This window comes from Pseudonaja textilis, chromosome 5, assembly GCF_049901715.1.
Source record: "Pseudonaja textilis isolate UNSWEBS1 chromosome 5, rPseTex1.2, whole genome shotgun sequence".
Taxonomy (NCBI): domain Eukaryota; kingdom Metazoa; phylum Chordata; class Lepidosauria; order Squamata; family Elapidae; genus Pseudonaja; species Pseudonaja textilis.
Window position 1 is genome coordinate 16,709,223 of NC_141994.1, and position 14,327 is coordinate 16,723,549.

The window sequence follows — 14,327 nt, forward strand, 5'->3', positions numbered from 1 at the left end:
GGAAGACTGCATGGTTAATTGCGCGTGGCTTGTGATGCTGCTGTCTTTTCTTTCCATGTTGCTCAGTGCCCTGTTGTGTGGGCGAAAGGAGAGCCAGTTAATGTTGTGCAGGGAGACAATTTATGGAGAGTAGGAATATCTTCATAAAATCTTCTCTCAAGGATGTATTCGTTTAATCTCAGGCTGTCTGTGGAAGTAAATTAGTTCTGAACGCTTTGTCCTATTTGCCCGGAAGCAAGACATTAATATTTTTCTCCATGAATATAAGTGGCACAAGGTATGTAAAATGTTCTTTCCACAAGTTTTAAAATTTACTTAACTGGTTTTCTGTACATTTCTTTTCAGTTGCTAGCTAAACTCTGTGAACAAGGATATTCAGATGCTCTTAGATTTTTGAAAGAAAACGGTAAGTTACTGTTTTCAAGTTTATTTACTTCATGTAGCAGAAAGGAGTGTCCAGAATGCTTTACTATGCTCAGATTGGTTGTAGGCGGAAACACATATTTCTGATGTTTTCTTTCTGGTGCAGGCAAAACAGTTTTTTTCCCCCGTCTGGTAGGGGAGGCCATTGTCTTGTCTCTTGAAATTCAGGTGTTATCTTTAAATTTCCAGGTTTTGACAGACCTGCCCTTCCTGCTATTGACTTAGCAGGATGGAGGAGGGGAGGGTGATAGGTGGGAACACAATTCATGGATATGGAAACTGCAGTGAGATTGGAAATTATTTATTGGAACTTCTGAGCTGTTTGATTGTCATAGTAAATGGCAAGAAATACCACAAGCTGTCCCCGTGTCAGTCTCATCCAGGGGTGGGCTTCAAAAGATTTAGCAACTGGTTCTCTACCTGGTTGCTGGGTGGGTGTGGCCATGTTGGGCTGGCCTAGGTCTCCTGCACCACGACGAGGCCCCCATTTTTGTCCTCCCTGGGCTCTGGAGGCTTTCCTTGAGCCTCCGGCAGAGTGAAAGCGGCCTTCTCAGGCCCCGGAGGCCCTCGGGTGGCTGGAAATAGGCCTGTTTCTGGTCTTCTGGAACCTCCAGGAGGCCCATTTTTTGCCTCCCTGAGCCTCCGTGTGGGCCCTGTATTTACCTGGCATCCAAAATGGGCCCTGTGGGGACTCCTGGGAGGGGTGGGTGGGGCCAGCCAGGTTTGCCAAACCGGCAATTAAAAATTATAAAATTAGATACCAGTTCGCCTGAACCGGGGTGAACCAGTATCACCCCGGTCTCATCTGTCTTAATCTTAATGTTTGCACTTAAAGAGTCAGATGAAACTTTTCTTGGTCTGTCTGTCTTGGGCTTTCCTCTTTCAAGGTGTAGTTTGGGCTTTTGTCTCTTACCTATTTTTTGTAATAAATCTGATTTTTACTTCAGGTGTAATGAACGTTGTTGACTAAGCCCATACTGTGCTTAGTTGCTAGGAGTCAACAGTTATTTGATGGCACACAGCCATTAAAAAAAGTCTGTTCGGCATTCTGCTTATGTTCAGGAGCACATCCTCCAACAAGAGTTCCTGCTGAATTTAAATTGATTTGGTTTGGGCCTGGAGTGTTGGAGGGTGGGTCTTCCTTTTAACATTTTTTCCTCCAGGATATAACACTCTGAAAAGGGGTCTGATTCTGAAGATTTCTCTCTGGCCCTTGAAGTCCCAACTATAGGACTCTTGCATCTTTTCTTTTCTTTTCTTTTCTTTTCTTTTCTTTTCTTTTCTTTTCTTTTCTTTTCTTTTCTTTTCTTTTCTTTTCTTTTCTTTTCTTTTCTTTTTTTCTTTTCTTTTCTTTCCTTTCTTCTCTCTCTCTCTCTCTCTCTCTCTCTCTCTTTTTCCTTCCTTCGCTGTTTCCAGGGCAGTCCCTTGGCCCAGATCTAAGCATCCCACATGCCAGATCCGGGCTCCAGGCCTTGAGTTTGACACCATGACTTAGAGAGAACTGTAAAGCACTATGAAGCGATGTACAAGTCTAAGGGCTATCGCTGTTGCTATCTGAAATGCTAAAGGCACAGGTCAATGGAGAGGAGGACCCTGGGCAGTTCTTGGCCCTGGAGGATGGCTTTCCTCCTCTCCATGGCCATCTTGTGGGCAGCGGTTGGTCGCAGCAGCCACCAAGTGGCCCAAGGGGAGCTGCACTCCGGAGACAACAGGGCAGTGGTGGGATTCAATTTTTTTTTACTACCAGTTCTGTGGGCGTCTCTTAGTGGGCATGGCAGGGGAAGGATACTGCAAAATCCCCATTCCTTCCCCACCCCACTAACCTGCTCTCCAGCTCCGTTCTCCTGTGCAGGGCAACCAAAGAAGATCCAGCCAATCAGTTGGGACTCAATGGGAGGCAGAGAATAGATGGGGACGGGGCCAGTCAGAGGTGGCATTTGCTGGTTCTCCAAACTACTCAAAATTTCCACTACTGGTTCTCCAGAACTGGCCAGAACCTGCTGAAAACCAGCTCTGCAACAGGGGCTCATTTGGAAGGCACTCTGACCAGGAGGAGTTAGTAACACAGGCTGAGTTCCAATCAAGCCAGAGAGGATTCTTCTGAACACGAAAATAATCCTTGATTGAGCAACGTTTGTTTAGCAGCCATTTCCAATTCCAACGGCACTAAACAAGGTGACATGACTATTCGTCATATTTTTTTCAACCGTGGCAGCATTCCCCGCTACCTTCTGATCAAATTTCCGTTGCTTGGCAACTGGCATGTAATTATGTTGTTTGCATTATTCTGGGATCCTTTGCAACCTTCCCAGCCTGCTTCTGTCAAGCAAAGTCAAAGGAGCTGGGGGAGCTGGCTTCACTGAATGACTGCATGATTCACTTAGTAACAGCAGTGATTCGCTTAAACAACCGTGGCAAAAACGGTTGTCAAATTATTTGCTTGACAGTTAGCCATGCTGATTCTGCTTCCAACTGAAGTTGTAATTCGAAGATCACCAGTAGAGGTAGTCCTCGACTTACAACAGTTCATTTTGTGACCAAAGTTACAACAGCACCGAAAAAAGTGACTTATGGCCGTTTTTTCACACTTATGACCGTTGCAGCATCCCCTTGGTCACAGGATCAAAATTCCGATGATTGGCAATTGGTTCATACTTACGACGGATGCCGTGTCCCGAGATCTCGTGTGATTCCCTTTTGCAACCTTCTGACAAGCCAAGTCAATGGGGAATCCAGCTTCACTTAATAACCGGGTGGCTAACTTAACAAATGCAATGAATCACTTAACAGCTGTGGCAAGAAAAGTCGTAAAGTGGGACAAAGTTGCTTAACAAGTGTTTCACTCAGCAAGATTAATTTGGGGCTCCAATGGGTCGTAACTGGAGGGCTACCTGTATTCAATTTGACAGATTTTCATTTGAACGTTACGTATGCTGTTGGAAGTAGCTTTGCAATTTTCTTTCTGACATACTTTCATCCAATGAACATTGGTACTTTAAGCAACCCAAAGTCTTACCAAAAAGGGCATGCTATAAAACTAGATGTTTGCTAATTCATTGCCGTTTGCTAGCAAGAGTGCCTTTAAAAGTTGGAAGAAGCTGGTGGAAGTTGCAACGCAATTGCGAACAAGCATAACATTCTTAGTCCAAGATTTGAAAGTGAAGATTAAAAAACCTTCTTGGTTTTTTTTTAACTGTCTGCATTGCTTTGCATACTGTCACTCATAGCAGAAGCATTTGTTTTTTTTTAATCTATTAAGGTTTTCTTCAAGAATCAATATCTGCTGACTTAGCCTTAACCAAGCAGAAACATCTGAGATATTCTCAAATCTCAGGATACAATGATAGAAAAAATGCAGCAATTAAAGACAAAAAAGAGATGCAAGACAAAAAAATATTTATTGATCAGCTAAAGGCAACATCCTGGCCATTGGATGGGACTATCTTTGAGAAGCTGCCTCCTAGACTACATAAAGGTAAAATTCTAAATTAACGGTTTTAATTGCAAAAAATTATGTTTAATGTTTTTAGCGCAGAGAATATTGCTGCTTGGTTTTTTTTTTTCAATTTGTACTGAAGCAGTTTAATTTATTATCTAAACAAGACTGGAGAGATTTGGCAATTACCTTTAGCTGGCGAAAAGTATAAGCAGGCCATTAAATGGGCTACTTTGAAGGTTTCATGAATTAATTTACTTAAAAAGTTTTGTTTCAGAATTTACATTGGTGAATGTCATTCATTTTGCACCGATGAAATTTGGTTGCTGAATGTTCCAGGAAAGGGGTGTATAATCAAACCTATATACATAATCAAACTAGGTTAACCATCCTCCTTTATTCTTTCGTGATACATTTGTCACCTAATTATTATGGGAAGACAAGTTGATGTTAACTTAAGTTTGGCTTGAACTATTGGATGATTTAGCTATGCAGTGTGTTTGTCAAGCCCCTGACAGCCCAAATTGGCTTCCTTTTCCAAATTAAAACAGTTTTATTTTTTATTTTATTTCAGTGTCAAAGAATGATTTTTCTATGAATCCATTTTAGTTAGAAATTAGACAAGCTGAGTTAGTGCAATGTCTTTAATTCACAATGCTAGGATGATCCAGAGTTTCATGACTCAGGGAATTTGCAGTTATTGAATCCCAGTAAAAGAGGACTAAAATGAATTAAAAGATGTATCAAGCAAAATGTAATTTGATGATAACCTGATTAGAATACTAGAGAGGCCTCCTCAGTCATTTCAGATGGGGAAAACATTGATTTACGTCCCAGCCGTATTTGTACTTGCATGATCGTCCATGAATGAATTCAGTTCTGATGATTTAAATTTTACAGCATTAGAAGAGGCTTGTAAAGAAAAAAGTGGACTCTATGCTCAACTTTCAAAATTTCTCCCAATGAGACTAATGTCCTATATGATGCTACCATACACTTTACCGGTAGAGTCTGCCTTCTTTGTGGTTGTAAGGTGAGTGTATATGATCTAATTTCCAAATGTTCAAGGTATTGGGGACCTTTTTCATAAAGTTTACTCCTGTGTTATTCTTCCAAAAACTGTTCCATTTCCTTCTGAGGCCGTTTTTCTGACAGATGTCCAAAATACCTTGCAGGCTAAACCTGCATATATTTATCTGTTTGCTAGATAGATATATCCCACCTTTATTTAATGCAGCTGCAGTCAGTGTATATAACCGTGTTGGCGAACCTATGGCACGCATGCCGGAAGTGGCACACAGAGCCACTTCTGCCGGCACGTGAGAGCTTGCCCGGAAGAGCCCCACTGCTTATGCGCGTGCGCCACCGCCACCCGACAGCTGATTGTCTTGTATCTGGCATGCATGGGCAGGGGGAGCGCATGGGAGATGCGTGCATGCATAGAGACACCGCACATGGGAGGATTGCGTGCATGCAGAGATATACAGCACATGGGGATTGTGCGCACATGCGCAGATGTACGGCGTGTGGGGGATTGTGCGTGCAGGTGCATGGCGCATGTGGGGAATCACATGTGCAGGAGCATTGGGAGGCAGTATGCATTGTCTTCGTGCAATTATCGGCACAGGACCCAAAAAAGGTTAGCCACCACTGGTATATAATGCTCTGTCTTTCTATTTTTCCCCATAACAACAACCCTGTGGGGTGGATGAGGCTGATAAACCTGGTTTCTTGCCTAGGTTTGAAGATGAGAAGTCATTATCAGAAGTCACAAACTGGTTCTCTATATGTTGCAAATAAATGATGTTCTTTAGGAAAAGAAAGTTGCTCATAGCTTGTATGTAGTGTAAAGCTACTTAGGAGTAAGCCCATTGAGCTCACATATCTTTAACAGTAAGAAAACCTGCCATCTTGTGAATTCATGGCTGAGATTAGATTGGTCTGTTTGATTTGTATTACTCTCTCCTTAACTCCTGTTTATACTTATAAGAAGTGTGGTGGCGCAGTGGTTAGAATGCAGTACTGCAGGCTACTTCTGCTGATCACCGGCTGCCAGCAGTTCGAGTCTCACCAGCTCAAGGTTGAAACTCAGCTTTCCATCCTTCTGATGTCGGTAAAATGAGGACCCAGATTGTTGGGGGCAATATACTGACTCTGTAAACCGCTTAGAGAGGGCTGTAAAGCCCCGTGAAGTGGTATGTATATAAGTTATTGCTATAAAATGTATTATGTGTGTACAGTTTATACTTACTGGTAACAGGAGGATACTTACTGGTAATCATAAATACCAGTATGTTCATTTTCCTGTTCATTTTGTGTTCAGCTTCATAAACAAAAGTGTGTGTAATATTTTAAAAAATCCTTAACCTATGTTTTAGTCACAGCCTTAATATCTATTTAAGTCCATTATTTGTACCTGGCAAGAATGCACTTGTGAAAATCTTACCCTTTTGTTATTTTTTTACTGTTAAAACAATTAATACTTTTATTTTTAATACAGTTAAAAAAAAAAAAGCCAATAAATACTTTTTTCCTTCTAAAAATTACCTGATACCACGAAAGGAGATGTTTTGGGTGAACACTTTAAAAACAAGCACCCATCTTGAAAAAAGTTTGTTTTGAAGGACCTTCTCCTTTCTCTCGATTGCAGATTAGTCCAGTGGTTTCCTGACATCCCTGAGGATGTGCAATGGATGCAGGGGCAGCTTTCCCAAATGTTGGGTTCAGTCTATGGCCGAGCAATGAAAGGGCTCCTGAAGACCCCAAGGTATGTTTGACCACTTCTTTGGCCAAGCACAAAATATTTCTGAGAGCATAATGGAGTTGGACAACCTCTGGAAAATTTGTATCGCGATATCATTTTCTCTACCTGAAATGAAGGGGGGTGGAGTGGAGATAGGAATTGCTCCATTTTGAGTAATTCCTTAGTGATGTACTGCAGCCTCTCTTCCACTTTGCTGTGTCATTTTTCCTGTTATAAATGGCTAAATAGATTCTCTATTTTAAAAAAAATGTAACATTTAAAGGATGCAAGAAAGACCACAAAGAAAAACAACAAAGATGATTAGGGGACTGGCAGCTAAAACACATGAAGGATGGAGGAAGGAACTGGGTGTGTCTAGTCTAATGAAAAGAAGGGCTGGGCTGACATGACAGCAGCTAATGAAGAGGAGGAGGGCTTATTCTCCAGAGTTCCAGAGGACAGGAAAAGAAGTAATGTGTGGAAGAGAGAACTCACCTAGAACTAAGGAGAAACTTTCTGATAGAACAATTAATCGGTGGACTGGGTTTCCTTAAGAGGTTGTGGACACTCCATCACTGGAGGTTTCCAAGAAGAATCTGGACAGCCATTTGTCTTGAATGGTGTAGAGCAGGGGTCTCCAACCTTTTGGACCTCCGGGACCACAAAACTCATAATTTTAAATCCTATGGACCAGAGACCCTGGGAAATTCCCCACCCCGTTTTCCTACCGATCAATCATTCTTTATTTGGGATAGCAGGATACCGTCTCCACCTCCATTCTCAGGGGGAGAGAGAGAGAGAGAGAGAGAGAGAGAGAAAGACTTTTAGCTTCATGCAAGGAAAGCAGCAGAAGCAGCAGAAGTCTTTCTTTCTCTCCCCCAAACTCCACCAGAAATGAGTCTTTGCCAGCACAGCCTCTTGGAGCAGGAGGCCTTGCGGGGTCCCAAAGACTCATTTCTGGTGGAGTTTGTTCGCAATGCAAGCAATGTGAGCCTTGTGTTCCCACGGGCCATGTGGGAGCACAGCTTTGTGCTCCCATGAACCCTGGATTAATTGCTTTGGGGAGTGCTTTGGGGGTGATGTTTCTCTGCGGACCACCAAAATTTTCTCACAGACGTCCAGTGGTCCCCAGCCCAATAGTTGGCGATCACTGGTATAGTCTTCTCAGAGTCTTGAGTTGGGGTTTGAACTAGAATGCTTCCAAGGTCGCATCCAACTCTGTTATTCTGTTATTTCTCCCCAGAAAAAACAATCCCAGGCTTACTAATGATGATTTCTTGTTGTCCTTACAGCAAAATAAGTGAAATCCTGCTCAGAAGATGCCAGACGGCCCCAGGGAAGCCTTGCCTTCATCTGTCCTACCCACCTCCTAAAGTCTCTCGCTCTTCCCCCAATCTTGAAGAATGGCTCTGGAGTCTCCCCTATCACGAAGACTTGATGAAGGGGAAGGGTGCCTGTAGTAATTCCGACATCTCTGGTTCCGTCACTTCCTTTTTCATGGACACCGAAACATCCAGAGTGTCCACGGATATTGACTCATCCTCCGAGAAAAGTTTTTATTCTGTCTCTGAAGATTAGCTAGTGGGGGGGCTACAACATTAGGCAGGGAAATTTACATCTTTGAGGTATGTGTTCTTCTAGCACTTTGCCAAACAATATTTAGGATAACTGCTTCTCAACCTGAGCAACTTTGAGGTGCTAAGTTGAAGTAGACTTTCAACTCAACACACTACTACATCTGAATTCTGGGAGTTGAAGCCCACCCCACCTGAACGTTGCTGAGGTTGGGAAACACTAGGAAGTCTTTGTTTACAACTCTGTTGCCTTTGAGGCATCTTTTATGACGACTAGGCTTCTTGTCTGGTTTCTTGATAGTGGACAAAGGATTGAGAAAGCTGAAGCGCAGTAGAGCATTTTTGTACCCAAAGAAACAAACAAAAATTCAGCAGGAAGACAATCTGCAACTCCTCTGTTGATGGTTTGATATTGGGATAAGCATTTGTAGGACATTAACTTTTTTGGTTGTTGTTAAAAAAAAATTACAGTAAGATCTGTAACTCTTATGTGACTTTTTGAGAAGTTTTTTTTTCCACACTTGTGTGGAATTACACATCTCCTGCTTAAAGAGATAGAGAATCCATGATCTTTGAGGAGTTCCTTTTGTTAACTTGACGCATCTGGCAGAGGAGTCTCATTCAAAATGAAGAAAACACCCTGCCTATCACAGGTAGGCAGATTGGGAGCAGAGAGGAACGATGTTCGATACGCTTATTTTTTAAACAGGAGAAACTATTTTTTCATTAAAAATGTGTTGTTTATATTGTTAATGTTATCGGAGACGTTGGAAACAGAAGGTGTCAGGGAATTTCTGGAGGTCCCAATTTCTCCTCTTTTTATTGGACTTTTCCTGAAATTAATCTCCAGGAGCACCAGCTGGGATGGAGTGAGTCTCATGTCACTTCTTCTTTTTTTTATTTGAAACTGCTTGACTGCCACAAGAAAAGCAAAGGATTTTCTAATCCTTGGGGCTCACTCCAAAATGCCTTCCATCTGCTATTTTTTTTTCCTTGAAGTTCACTGAAGACACCACTCTAAGCTGGAAGCCCTCCAAAAGTGTAGACTTCATTTCCCAGAATTCCCAAGCAGCATGAACCATAAAAAAAAATAATTCATTGGTGGAAGAGAGATGCAGGGTTTTAAAATTGTATTAGTGAGCTTGAGAGCTGATTGTCACTAACGAATATACTGTCCCGTTTCCTTAACGGGAGAAAAACTATAATGTGATTTGGAATTTGTGGAAAGTTTTTCCCATGCTCTTCACTGTAACTTGATTTACCTCAGAGCAAAAAATGAGCAAAGGCATTCAGAACAGAAAACTCATACGATACCCTCTTTTCTTCCTTTTAAATTTAAATTATAAATAAATTCCATATATTATTCAGTCCAGGCTTTATGAACACACATAAAACTTAAGCTTTAATTTGCAATAATAATAGGAAGAGACAATAATGTGACATCATAAGTCAGCCATATTTCAAATGGATTCAACAATTTCTGTGGAATACAGTACTGGATATTTTGTGTGTCAATATTTGCTGCATAAAGTGACAGGAATTCTTGCACATGATGCACAAATATTGAAGTTGTATTTTGGAAAATCAGACTTTTGCTATGAGCAACTTACCAGCTTTACACTTTGGCACTGTGATGGGTTAAAGTATTTGTAATGGCAGTTCTTTATTAGAATATTTTCTTGTGAGGTATTATAAATTTTCCAATCAAAGGGTTAGGGATAAGTTGGAAACTTGTTACAAATTAAGTGGAGAATAATATCCCCATAAGAATCCAACCAGCTGCTTTTATTTATTTCAAATTAATTGTCAACTTTTTAGCAGGTTTTGTTTTGACAAAAAAAATCTGTTAAGAGTTTTTCCTTTTAGGAATTTTAAAGAAAATCTAAAAAATGCTGAGTGGAGAGGAGGGGAATGAAATGTAGTTAAAACAGTTTTTTTCACAGTGTTAAAGGTTTAATAGCATGGACAGAGACTTATTTATACTCTTTTGGTGCTATTTTCAGCCAGTGCCTAGGTACTGTTTTGTGTGACGTCTGGTCATACTTATTTTCCTAAACTTTTTTGTGTTTCCAAAATGAACTATTTGTAATATTTCTGCAATCAGCAGTGTTTTTAAAGAAGAATAAAGAGACATTGTGTTTGGTGATCACAGTATTTTGTTCATTATCACAAGTCAAATGCTTAATTGTTGGATAAAACAGATTTATGATGTGATCTATGAATATACTGCATTTCTATACCATTTTAATTGTTCATAATTGTGCAAGTTGACATTTGAATTATCGCCCAAAGCAGTAAACATTGTGTTTCTATGAGTTTTTTTTTTTTTTTGCAAATGGTAAAATGTTCCTTTCTATAATTCCTTTTTTCACAGTGATTTAACAGAGCTCATTACAAACAATAGTTTATGCGATCTGATCCTTTTCATAAAAAATTCAAGTGACTGGAAAACATAAAATCCATGCAGAGTATTTGGCTTTGTTTTAACATTTTATGAATTATATTCTGAGATTGGGGGTAGATCAAGTCGTTTAAACAGAGACATTTTGGTGGGGAGGCAAGGTGGAGGTTTTAAACCGAATGCAAAATCCATGTGTATATACACAAAAGGATTATAGCTCTCCAGTAATTATCTGGGTTCAGAGTTCTTTCTAAATTTGTCAAAAGTTCTTTATTTTTTAAAGCACTGAAAAGAAAATGCAGGCTGTGGAAAATGGAACACAAAAAAATATTAAAAATGAATTTATAAGAGACAGAATATTTTGAATAGATCAAAATATCAGAGCAAAATTGTTTAGTTGCAGTTTGTAGTAAATGGAACAGAAAAGAATGGCCTTATTGTACATAGATTACCTTCAATAAAATAAGTAACAATATTTAGAGATGCTGTGACTTAGGAATTAAGCATTCCAGATTTCTGGTGATCTTGGCTTCCAATAATTCAGCAAAGTTGAACCTCTCATGCAAAGTGTTCAGGAAATTCAACAGTTTACATTAGTCTGAGAAGCTGAAATTATGTCCTGAGAGAACAATTCCATTCTGTGACCAAGAAAACATACAGGGATGTATCCATGAAATCACCAGAAGTCAAACTCAACTTGAAAAGGGCTTTATTAGTGTGAAACCGAAGAGTAAGCATCATATCAACCACAAATGTTTTAAGTATAGTTTTGAATTGGTAGAATGTATGGCTCCAGAGAGATTTGGAACCTTATCATAAATAAAACTCTAAAAAACTTAAGAGGGGAAAAAAATACAAGAAATAGGGGCACATCACCAAAGAAGAATATAAGTAGTCTTCAGAAACTATAGAAGTACTTTCCAAAAAGGCTGGTGTTCAGAATAAACTGAAACTTGAGCAATTACAAAAACAAAACTACTTTTGATAAGTTAGAAATAAGAAAATCCAAAGAATGTATGGGTCTATCATGAGAGATAATCAAAATGAGAATGCAGAACTTCATATCTCAGAAAGGAAATGGGGTACCGGCTTATGCTGCCAAGAGAAGGAGGAAACTGAAGTTTAGGATATACACAAGGAGGGACTAAGAGAGAACTTGGCTAATTTAAATGAATTCAGGTCTCCAGGACCAGCTGGTTGATCTCTCAAAGTCCTGAAGGACTAGAAGAGATGACTCAAGAACCACTCTTAGAAATCCTGGAGAATTCCTGAAGACCAGTGAAGACCAGCAATTCTGTCAAATTAACTTTATGCTCTTCTTTGATAGAGTGACTAGCTAAGCGGCATGCAGAAATGCTATAGCCGTAGTATCTATATGTCAAACTCGGCACGTCAAACTCAAGGCTTGTGGGCAGATAAATCCTGTGGGGTCCTTATATCTGGCCTGTAGGGCTGGCCTGGAAATAGCAGAGGATTGGCCCACAGTGCCTCTGCTAGCAAAAATGGGTTGGGGGGGGGGAACACACAGTCCCTCCACACCCTGTTTTGGCTGGTAAAGTGCTGCAGGAGGCCATCCAGGCTGAAAATAAGGGGGGGGGGGCTATGCGTGGCCCCGTGTGCCCCATTTTGGCCAGTGGGGTGCTGTAGGAGGCATCTGTCCTGTCTCTCCCCTGCCTCCCTGGCTTGCCCGCAGAGAACTACAATGTTGCTCCAGCCCTCAAAGTCCAGTTTGACACCCCTGATCTAAGCAAAGCTTTTTAGATGGAGAGCTTGATTGCATTCTCCTTCAGAATGTGGCAAATGGGTAAAAGATGGCTGAATGATGCTGTGAGAAGGACACGTGGTCAGCTGAACGGAGCCCTCAAGAGAATGAAACACCTCTGTGAGTGACCTTCAGAATATCAGATGGAGGGCCGGTGGATGCTCCTGTTCAGTGTGTTTTCAATGAGCTTGGATGAGGGAGTTGAGGGGACATCAGTGGTGGGATTCAACATTTTTTACTACCGGTTCTGTGGGCGTGGCTTGGTGGATGTGGCAGGGGAAGGATACTATAAAATCCCTATTTCGACCCCACTCCAGGGGAAGGGTACTGCAAAATCTCCATTCTCTCCCCACTCCTGAGGGAAAGTTACTGCAAAATCCCCATTCTTTCCCCACCCCACTAACCTGCTTTCCAGTTCTGTTTTCCTGTGCAGGGCAACAAAAGAAGACCCAGCCGATCAGCTGGGACTCAGGAGGCAGAGAATAGATGGGGACAGGGCGAGTTAGAGGTGGTACTTGCAAGTTCTCCAAACTACTCAAAATTTCTGCTACCGGTTCTCCAGAACTGGTCAGAACTTGCTGAATACCATCTCTGGTGGGCAGTTGACAGATGACACAAAGCTGGGATAGGTTTCCTCTCAGGTGAGAGTGAGAAGACTCAAAAAATGGTCTAGCAAGGGTTGAGCGGATGGCCAAAAAAAAAAAAAAAGATGGCATTTAATAGAGAGAAATAGACAGTTTTGCAGCTGGGCAGAGGCAAAAAAAGTAAGGAAGCAGGATAGGATGTGGAAGACTTGGCTTAGTAGTAGCATATCTAAGCGGGACTTTGTTGACCCCCAGTTAAACATGAACCAGCAGTGTGATGCAGTTGTTAAAAATGCCAAGGCTATCTTGGGCTGCATTAACAGGAGCATAAAGTCCACACTTTGGGAACTGATTAATCCATTCTTCCTTGGTTGGATTCCACCAGGAACGATGAGGAGCACCAGAGTGAAAAATAGCAAGGATGAATTGGAATAATGTCTTGAGAAAGGCCAAAGAGGATAGTGAAGGGTGAGAAAACTACGCCCTGCAAGGAATGGTGAAAAGATTTGGGCATGTTAAGCCTTCAAAAGAGATGGTTAGGGGTGACAGGTCATCAATCTTCAAGGGCCTTCAAGGAGCAGAATCATTCCCTCTTCTCCAAAAAGGGAGAAGCAAAACCTCACAAGAAGATTTTATCAGTTGCCAGCCTTTAGTAAGGCTGCAACATGAAGTGGTCAGTTTTTTTATTTTGGCATGTTGGCTGGGGGATTCTGGGAATTAAAATCTATATCTCAATTACTACCAACCAGATCCATTGAGGATCTGTATTCTGTCAAAAAGAGGGCTGTGAAAATATCTACAGACCCCTCACATCCCAGACATAAACTGTTTCAACTCCCCTCAAAACGACGCTATGAAGCCCAGCACACCAGAACAGCTAGACACAAGAACAGTTTTTTCCCAAACGCCATCACTCTGCTAAACAATTCCCTCAACGCTGTCCAACTATTTATAAAGTCTGCACTATTACTGTTAATCTTCTCATCGTTCCTATCACCCATCCCCTCCCACTTGTGACTGTATGACTGTAACTTTGTCGCTTGCATCCTTATGATATATACTGACTGTGTCTAGTATGGTTTGATTGCTTATTGTACCCTATGACTGTTATTAAGTGGTGTACCTTATGATTCTTGACTCTCAACGAATGTATCTTATCTTTTATGTACACTGAGAGCATTTGCACCAAGACAAATTCCTTGTGTGCCCAATCACACTTGGCCAATACAAGAATTCTATTCTATTTAACGTTGCCAAGTTTGAAAAATACATTTCTGGCAGATCCTCCACTGAGCAAACGAACTCCAAGCCTTTGATCCCATGATTCTATAGTTGTACGATTACAGGTAGCCCCTGACTTACAAGACTTTGTTTAGCGACCGTTCAAAGTTAAACGGCACTAGC

At 41.1% G+C, this 14,327-nt stretch overlaps 1 protein-coding gene across 2 annotated transcripts in view; it reads left to right on the forward strand.

Moving 5' to 3' along the window:
- The window catches only part of LOC113437587 (1-acylglycerol-3-phosphate O-acyltransferase Pnpla3-like), a 34,901-nt gene extending 24,559 nt beyond the window's left edge, over positions 1–10,342 (forward strand). For both annotated transcript variants that reach the window (XM_026702667.2, XM_087934187.1), the window contains 5 exons: positions 346–406; positions 3,683–3,898; positions 4,760–4,892; positions 6,510–6,626; positions 7,895–10,342. In XM_026702667.2, the coding sequence (XP_026558452.1) occupies positions 346–406; positions 3,683–3,898; positions 4,760–4,892; positions 6,510–6,626; positions 7,895–8,180 (813 nt within the window). In that variant the 3' untranslated portion in view covers positions 8,181–10,342. The remainder of the gene's footprint in view (positions 1–345; positions 407–3,682; positions 3,899–4,759; positions 4,893–6,509; positions 6,627–7,894) is intronic.
- The last annotated feature ends 3,985 nt before the right edge of the window (positions 10,343–14,327 follow it).